This window comes from Natrix helvetica (assembly GCF_964273705.1).
Source record: "Natrix helvetica genome assembly, chromosome: 2".
Classification (NCBI taxonomy): domain Eukaryota; kingdom Metazoa; phylum Chordata; class Lepidosauria; order Squamata; family Natricidae; genus Natrix; species Natrix helvetica.
Genome location: NC_138552.1, coordinates 36067811 through 36077628, shown reverse-complemented (window position 1 = coordinate 36077628; position 9818 = coordinate 36067811). Strand labels below are relative to the sequence as shown.

The 9818-nt window shown below is 41.6% G+C and overlaps 1 protein-coding gene across 1 annotated transcript; it reads left to right on the top strand.

Annotated features, from left to right (window-relative positions):
- Positions 1–133: 133 nt before the first annotated feature.
- NSA2 (NSA2 ribosome biogenesis factor) lies at positions 134–9804 on the top strand. The gene is made up of 6 exons (XM_081945118.1): positions 134–284; positions 2573–2760; positions 3117–3267; positions 4657–4836; positions 5554–5746; positions 9577–9804. The coding sequence occupies exons 1-6, from the start codon at positions 282–284 to the stop codon at positions 9642–9644; spliced, it is 783 nt and encodes a 260-aa protein (XP_081801244.1). The 5' UTR covers positions 134–281; the 3' UTR covers positions 9645–9804.
- Positions 9805–9818: the final 14 nt, after the last annotated feature.

Here is a 9818-nt window from a genome sequence, read left to right as displayed (position 1 = left end):
TCCTCCCCCACCCCAAAAAAAAGCCCGCAACACTTTTAGTTTTGCTTCTTTTTCTTTTTTTCTTCTTCTTCCCCTCAGCCGTCCATCTTTCCGTTTCAGGCGAGAGAGAAGCTGAGTAGCCAAACAACATCGGAGCTCCTTCTCTTGTCGGCGGAACGGGGCGAAAGTGGGACTGGGATCTACCCGGACTTGTTTGACCGACGCTCTTCCTTTTTCTTTCTGGATCGAAAGGAAGGTGGTTCTCTGCCGGCCTCTGCTCGGGCTTCGGGCACCCAACTACCATGGTGAGTGGAGGTGATTGACTGACCGTGGGTTCTTTGAACGGAATGGGGATGAGGGGAGGCTTTCGAGGGACGTGGAACAGAAGTTGCCTTCGGAAGCTGTGGGAGCTTCATCACTCGAAGCTTTCAAGAAGAGACTGGACTGCCATTTGCCAGAAGTGGTGTAGGGTCTCCTGCTTGAGCGGGGGAGGGGGGGTGGACTAGATGACCTATAAGACCTCTTCCAACTCTGTTCATCTGTTAAAATCTGAGCTGCTTTGAGGAGGACCAAGAGAAAGAGGAGGAGTAGGTCCCCGGGAATCCCCGCTTATAGTCCGTCGCAGGTTGGCTTTGATTTAAATCCAGTATTAAATCGTGATTTAACCCACTAGTAAAAAGGCTTGATTTAAATCAACTCGATTTAAATCATAATTTTTAAAGAGCAACTGTCACCTCTGTTCCGCAGCAGCTCCTCCTCGGACCCTCTGTTGACTCAACAACAGTCCTAATATTGCAGAATATACGGCCTCATGCTACATACCTAAGCTCCATTTCATGCTGAATAAACTAAATTATTAGTGTATCTTAAGCAGAAAACTATCTTTAGATAGATTTTTTACTCCAAAAATATTTTATTAAAATAAATTTGGTAAAAATCGAAAAAATCCTATTTTTTATTTTTATTTTTTTTAAAAAATCATAGATTTTTATCCATCTTATAATCAGGCTGGTAGCTCAGACTTCAGTATCGTGTGCATGTCTGCAGCCATACCTGATCTCTATTGATCTCCAATAGATTTGCATCTGGGTAATCTTGCATTCTGTATTGCATTTTAGTTCAATGTTACACCAACAAACATCATTTTACAGCACAAGTTGTTTGCTTAGGCAGTCAGTGACTTTTTAACTGTGATGAACTACCATTTCCATCAAACCCGGCTGCCAGTAATGGGCTGTGGTGAAGGATAACAGGAGGTGTTCAGTACCATCTAGTAGATTGCAGATTCCTACATTTCTGATTAGAAATAATCTATTGGTTTTTGTGTGTATGTGTATCTCTCCTGGGCTGTGTTTCATATTTGTGCAGACATTGTATGCTTTTATGAATTAAAGTTTGTGTCATTAATTGCATAATGCATTACAAACTGGAAAAAAAAATATGAGGTACGAGATGCAAAATGATGCCGTAGTCAAATTTCTTAAGAAGTTTCAGCTGAATACAGACAGCTGCTAATTAACACTTGCAATGCCATAAAAGATTTTTCATGTATCTAGTGATAGAACTTGATTATTCGATAATTTTTTAATCAAATGTTTCATGCTACAGTATCACTTTGAAGTATTTTTGCGCCTGTTTGCTCTCTACATGGGGCTCCCCTTGAGATGCACCCGAAGGCTGCAGCTGGTTCAGAATGCGGCCGCGCGGACAATTGTGGGAGTCACTAGATACTCCCACGTAACACCTCTTCTGCGCGGGCTGCACTGGCTACCTGTGGCTTTCCGGGTGCGTTTCAAGGTGTTGGTTATCATCTTTAAAGCGCTCCATGGCACAGGACCTAGCTATTTGCGGGATCGTATCCTGCCCCATACATCCCTTCGGCCGATTCGCTCTCACAGAGAGGGACTCCTCCGGGTGCCGTCCACTAGGCAATGCCAGCGGGCGACGCCCAGGAGTAGGGCCTTCTCTGTGATGGGCCCGACCCTCTGGAATGACCTCCCCCCGGACATCAGAACTACCACCGACCTCCGCTCCTTCCGTAAGAAGCTTAAAACCCACCTGTTCAATTTAGCCGGCCTGGCCTAATCCCAATTTTAGTCCCTCAAGTCTGCATTTTTAAATATTTAGGGGTACTCTTTTTAGCTGATTTTAACTTTTATTATTCTGTACAGCTGAATTTAGGTTTAATTCGCTTTTAAGGGTATTTAGGGGTATTTATCTTTTGTATCTGGGTTTTAATGAGATGCCTGTACACCGCCCCGAGTGCCTTCGGGGAGAGGGGGCGGTCTATAAATCTTGAAAATAAATAAATAAATAAATAAAAAAGCCAGAATGAAAACTGTGAAAATAAAAATGGATGCTGAAGGTATTTTAAAGTGGTTTTTTTAAAAAAAATAGATTTTAATTTGTTACTTAGTGGAAGATTGATGTGTAATTACTTGGAGACTAAACATGAGTGACAATATGTTTAGTTTCAGATAGTAATCTGCTGATAAGAACACCACAAAAATATTTTTTGTGTAAATATAGACACTGAAAAAGTGATGGATATAATTTTAACAGTTTAATTTCTAAACTTTTCTCTAATTCACAGCCACAAAACGAATATATAGAGTTACATCGGAAGCGATATGGCTACCGCTTGGATTACCATGAGAAGAAAAGGAAGAAAGAAGGACGTGAGGCTCATGAGCGTTCAAAGAAAGCCAAGAAAATGATAGGATTAAAAGCTAAACTGTATCATAAACAGCGCCATGCGGAGAAAATACAGATGAAAAAGACGTGAGACAACTTTCATTATAAATTTAAGGACTTTGATATAATAAATTGTACTGCTGCGATCTAGACTTATTAGAAAGTATGCTGATTATTTTTGTGTATTTCCATTGCTCAATCATTAGATACAATGACAATATAGTTTTCTTAAGGCATTTATTTAGGAAATGTGCTTCGTGTTACAGTTGGCAGTAATTTTGCATATTTTGCCTAGGATTCCATATTGTATCTATTGTAAAATCTTTGGAAGCAATTTAAGATCTCTCTTACTAAAGCTATTTTCATATGGCAGTCTTGCTGATTTAATGCTAGATTAATTTTGAAAAAATCTGAAAAGCACCTTGTTGTATCTATCTATCTAGTATTAAAATGCATGAGAAGAGAAATACCAAGCAGAAGAATGAAGACAAGACCCCAGAAGGCGCTGTACCAGCATACCTGCTGGATAGGGAGAGCCAGTCTCGGGCAAAAGTTCTTTCCAACATGATCAAACAAAAAAGAAAAGAAAAAGCTGTAAGTCATGCATGTGCCTAAATTAATATCATTTGGCAGAACATCTACTTTTGCTTTAAAATACTGATTTGCAAAATAATGGCATTCTAGTTTGCACATATGATGGGGAGTTACTGGATTTGTCCAACAGTCTAAATAAATGTTTTAATTTACTTAGTAATTTTAAACTTTCAACTTTGAAATATGAGCATAACTTTTTAACACACGTGTTAACTTATATAAAGCAAAATTAAAGTGTGTACAGAAAATGGCTAGAAAACAAGGAATTAGCCTTTGCTGGGAAGAAATACTTAAGTGTTTTCTGTATTTTTGTATCTCTGTGGGAAGATATAGCTATTTCTGACTTTTTCAAAAGTGCAGTATAATATTTCATATACATTCCTATTGCTCCTCTCTCCAGTATAAATGGCAGGAATTTTATGTCATCCTGAGGATTGGAAGATTTCCTCTGCCTGTTGAAAAGCTTATTTTGATACAATTTTCCGTTCTCTTGATGGAAAGAATAAATAAAAGTTGTCTATGTAATCAAACCACAGATAAAATCCAACTGTAGTAGTAGTAGATTATTAATGAATAATCCTTTCGAAGAAAATAAAGTACAGTTTCTAATTCCAGGGTGACATAGATAAAAAGAAAATAATAATAAAGTAAAAATAAAATATGCGGTAAATACAATGAATCATAAATATATCACTTTTTCATGATATCCCAATCTGTTCAATAGATGGTTCTTTGTTGGATACCTTGACTATAAGCTTAGTATTTCTGCTCACAGTGTATATGTTACAGCTTAGAAGGAAATAGGACAATCTGTGATTCAAGTCCCAGTGGGCTGTTCTTTTAAGTAGGGCTGTTTAATAGTTAAACCTGAAAGGGACATAAAGCTTATAATCAAACAAACCATTAGCAATAGCCTCAATGTTTGGAACACTATTGTGCCCAGTAGAGTGCTGGAAACCGGAAGAGCAGCTCCCCAGTGGGCGCGGGCGGGAGCACCAGAAACCGGAAGAGCAGTTCTCTGTTGCGCATGTGCATGCCAGGAAGTTGGGTTTCCGGTGTGCGCATGCACGCCAATTACCAGATCTTCTGGTTTCCGGTGCTCCCGAAAGACCAGCTGGCCAGCGTGCATATGCGTGCCGGAATCTGGAAGAGCAAATGATGACAGCTGACATTCCCAGAGAGATGGCTCTGTGTGCCACTTCCGGCATGTGTGCCATAGGTTTCACCATCACGGGTCTATTCATTTCCTCTATGGCTTGTGATGCAGATACAATTATTCTGTTATTGTGTCAGACAAACTAGTATGTTACAAAACTATTGAAGCAATATATTGTCTGTGTGTCCTTTTCTATCTTTTGCTCCCTAATGTCACAAATTACTTATTTTTAGGGGAAATGGGAGGTTCCTGTGCCCAAAGTCCGGGCCCAGGGAGAAACAGAAGTGCTCAAAGTGATTCGCACAGGAAAACGAAAGAAGAAGGCTTGGAAAAGAATGGTTACCAAAGTGTGTTTCGTAGGGGATGGCTTCACCAGGAAACCTCCAAAATACGAGCGCTTCATTCGACCAATGGTAAATCGTTTTTTTGTAGTAGGTTAATAGTTAATGTGCTTTTTCATGTTCAATCTTCAGTAAAGATGCCCCACCCATGTCAGCAGAGGAAGCATGCTGCGGGTCTCATCGGCCAAAATATTCTGGCTGGCGGGGTCCAGGAGAAGAGCCTTCTCTGCCATTGGATCTGCCCTTTGGAACATCTTGCCACCCAGAGTGGCAGCCCTCCTCATTTTCCACAAGAGCTTAAAGACCCAGAGCTTCAACACAGGGGTTTTACATTAGGGTGGCTGATAGATGAATGATAGATCCCACCTCCCATCCTGCTTAGCCTAATCCCTCCATGCCCATCTTTTAGTTAGAGCTGAAATTTACATTTTTATAGTATTTAATTTATAGTGTCTATACATTTTCTATAGTTTTGCCTTTTCAATATTGTAAGCCACCCAGAGCTACCCTGTGGCAAAACGGGAAGCCAATAAATTAAATAAATAAAATAAATGAGGAAGGCATAGATAGTGGTACATTTAGCAATCAAAAAAAAGAGGACAAACCACCTGGAACTGGTCACAATTGTAGTCCACCAACCTGGTGTGAATCAGAGTCATGAAAGCTCAAAAAACAGCTGCTAACTTTTCTGGGTTTAAAACCAAGTAGGATTGGGATTAAAAATAATTGCATGTGTTAGTTGGAATACTGTTACTTACGAAGAATTTTACTCGTTTTGTTGAATAACAGGGTTTGCGATTTAAGAAGGCCCATGTAACACATCCAGAACTTAAAGCTACATTTTGCCTACCTATTCTTGGTGTAAAAAAGAATCCTTCTTCTCCTCTCTATACTTCTTTGGGGGTAATCACAAGAGGTACAGTAATCGAGGTGAACGTGAGTGAGCTTGGTCTCGTCACCCAGGGGGGCAAAGTTATCTGGGGTAAGTAACCAAATACTATTTTTAAGTAATAAGAATTAATAGCAATAGAATGTAGGCTTATATACCGTGTTTCCCTGAAAATAAGACAGGGTCTTATTGACCTCCGAAATATTATTTTCGGAGAGGTCTTATTATTTTTCAGGTGCAGGAGGCAACAAGTCCACCGGCCCCACCCTCTCCATCTCACCACCTGCTTGCCTGTGGCCACAATGACCCAAGTTCTCCGCACGTCCTGGCCTTCGCCTGCCTGTGAACAGCTGACTGTGCTGTTCTGGCTTTGTGGGGGCTCTTCGTCCTCCTAGCAGCACTGCTTCTCAATGAGGCCTCTCGGGAGATATAGCATGCAAGCAAAACAAAGCGTCGCGAGTCCGGCCGTCCTTTCCGTTTGTTCCCCATTCCTCTCTCGCCCCTTCTCCCTCCATGGGAACTGTGCGGGGCAAGGGGAAGGAAAGGATGAAGCATCCCCGCTGCCAGAGCCCAGACTTTAGTGGCAGAAAAGAGAGGAGGGTGGAAATTTGAAAGGCCCTGGAGGAAAAGAGCAAAGCTCTTCTGTTTGCCATCCGAAGCCGGTGCCGAGTCCAACCCTGCAGGAAGCGATCTCCTCCTCCATGCAAAACCACACAGTGGAAGGAAGGGAGAGAGAGTGAAAGATCAAACCTCTGTGTGTGTGAGAGAGAGACAGAGAGAGCACACCGCCACAAGCCCTGGTATACAGTAACTCTCCGAGGTTGGATCAGATCTCTCTTACGCAGGGAGAGAGGGGGGGGGTCCCTCAGATACGCCCACCCCTCCAGGGCAGCCACATCCCTTCACTAACTTGCTTTCCAGTTCTGTTCTCTGCTGCATGTGCAGGACAAGAAAAGTAATCTCTATGACTATGGTAAAAAAAATTCCAGAAAATACCTTCCAACTTCTTGCAAAAAAAAAAAAAAGATCTCTCAAAGTTGGAAGTAGTCCCACAAACTACTTTTCTTGCCCTGCACATGGCAGTGGAGAATGGAGCAGAAAAGCAGGTTAGTGGAGGGATGTGGCTGCCTTGGGAGGGGGGGGGGGTAGAGACCTCTCTCTCTCACACACACACAAACACACATACACACACACATACCATCCTTTCCTTGGAAGCTCAGCCGTACGGATTGCAAAGATGAAGGCTTCGGATAGATTATTTGGGGATGTGCGTCTGCGCTGCGATCCCAAGTAAAGAACGATCGCCAGGAAAGGGGGGGGGGATTTTTTCTCTTATCCTCTTCTGAGTCTGTGCTGAGCTTCAAAACAGGGTGAGAGGAAGGAAAATCACTCTCCCCATTTTCAAGCCGTTCACAAAAACACCCCATTCCAAGCCTTCAGTGTTGCAATCCTGGAATTTGCTGAAGGCTCGGAATGGGGCGTTTTTGCAAATCACTTGAAAATGGGGAGGGGGTATTTTGCCTCTTAGCCTGTTATCAGTCTATGCTGAGCTTCAGAACGGTGAGAGGCTGGAAAATCCCCCTCCCCATTTTCCAGCCATTCACAAAAACGCCCCATTCTGAGCCTTCAATGTGAATATGCAGGTGCGAAGCAACTTCCCATAGCCATGGAAATCCATACACCTGGGACATCGGAAGAAGCCCTGCGAGGAGATGCCGCTGCCGAAGTGCAGGAAATCTCCCCTCCACCTGCAGATCGTCCTTTCAAAGAGGAGTTTCACCAGGGTGAAGAGGTGGCTGGAGGCGGTGTTGCCTTCATCCTGGTGAAACTCCTCTTTGAAAGGACGATCTGCAGGTGGTGTTGAGAGAGATTTCCTGCACATCGGCAGCGGCGTCTCCTCGCAGGGCTTCTTCCGATGTCCCAGGTGTATTGATTTCTATGCCTTCCTTTCCTGTTTCGTGGACGGAATTGCCTGCCGTGACTGACACCATTAGGTAAGGAGGGCGTGAGGCATGTGGAGTGTGTCACTTGGCCTCCAGCTTCTTTTACAGCCGCAATTGGCTGCAAAAGCGACCACCCTTGCTGGAGGCAAGAGGCCTGAGCGGCACCCGTAAATCAGCTGGTTCGTGAATGGAGCGGCTCAGCTGATCTGATTAAGAGGTGACCGGGGAAAGTAAGGGCTGCCTCCTGTGCTGGCCCCACCAACCCCTTCACTAGATTTAATTTGGGGGGGGAGGGCATATATTTAGGCCCACCCCAAAAACCAAGCTTGGCCTTATTTTCGGTACATGTCGTATTTTCAGGGAAACACGGTATCACCCCATAGTGTTTTAGGGCACTCTGAGTGATTTATAATGTAAACATTATTTGCATATTTGCCCCCAACAATCTGGGTCCTGGTTTTACTGACCTCAGAAGGATGAAGGGCTGAGAAAATCTTGAGCTAATCGGAATTAAAAGTCCTCGCTGTGGGCAGAGTTAGCCTTTGTACTGCATTCTAACCATTGTACCCCAGAGGCTCCTACTAATGCTAACAAAAGAAGCATTTAAGCAATTAGATATTGTGTCAGACTCTCATGAAATTGCAGGTTTTTCAGGATGAAAACTACAGGGTATCTAAATCACCTCTAAATGAGATGGATGGCACACAATCTAAGTCAGGGGTGTCCAAACTTGGGAACTTTAAGACTTGTGGACTTCAACTCCCAGAATTCCCCAGCCACAAGGATTACTAGAATTACATATCTCCTCCCACTTATGACTATAACCATGTTGCTTGTATCTTTATGATTTATATTGTTTTGTTTCCTGGTTTGATTTGATTGCTTATTAGTAACCTGCAACTAAGTGTTGTATGATTCTTGATGAATGTTTTTTTTTCTTTTGACGTACACTGAGAGCATATGCATCAAAGACAAATTCCTTGTGTGTCCAATCGTGCTTGGCCAATAAAGAATTCTATTCTGTTCTGTTCTATTCTATTCGCAAGCATGGAATTGATAAAAATGGATTGTGCCAGACTAAACTTACTTTTATTTTGACAGAGACTAAATTAGTAGAGCAAGGGAATGCTTTGGGAGCTGTATACCTGGAGTTCAATAAGGCGTTTGATTAAGTTTACAATAGCTGCCTTCTTGATAAAATGAGACATTGTGAGATAGACGGTCTCCTACCACATTAAGTATGAACTACCAAACTTAACATGCATCCTTAATATATCCCTATCCACATGGAAAGTCATATGTAGTAGAAATACCTCTGGGTTCTGTCTTTGATCTAATGTTTGTGATGTAATCCAGACAGGAAGCAGACCCAGATAACTAATTCTACTTTATGGTAAGGCTATATATCAGGGGTGTCCAAACTTGGCAACTTTAAGACTTGTGGACTTCAACTCCCAGAATTCTGGGAGTTGAAGTCCACAAGTCTTAAAGTTCCCAAGTTTGGACACCCCTGATCTAAGTAAATAAGTATTTCTTGCTTAGCAAGATTTTTTTTAAAAATCACAATTTGCTTGGATCTTGATAATCAGATGACTTTTGTCTAAATTTTTCCAGCAGCAATTCAAATATATCTGATGAAGAGAATTTTTTTTTTATTAATTTCAGTTGTATACCAATGCTTCTTCAGTTGTATACCAATTATGCAGTTCATTCAAAAGTTACACTATGCAACTTTATTGTAACAAATGTTAATGTTGGTTTGTCTAGTCTCAGAAGTAACTTTTCAGTTGGGAAAAATAAAAGGCCCATTGTTCTCTTTTGCCCTGACTCCTTAAGAAGTGTTGTTTTGTCATGATGCATTCAAATGCCAGCTATGCCAGGGATGCTTTTTTAAAAAAACTGTACTGCAGTAGTAGACTGAGTTATTAAGAATTTGCCATTATAAATATTTTGTTTCAATAAAACTTGTTTTCTTTTCAGGAAAATATGCACAGGTAACCAATAATCCAGAAAATGACGGGTGCATTAACGCAGTTCTTCTTGTATAGTGACAAGGCACTATGGATTTGCAATCTTTTCACATATTCAAGTGCCTTTGCAGACTTCGGATGAAAGAATTTATTTCAGAAGAGCCATATCTGAAGATAAAGGACTATTGCAGAACTGACTTTTCTCCAGATATTATCAAAAATAAAATAATTAAATGTCTTGATTAGTATTTT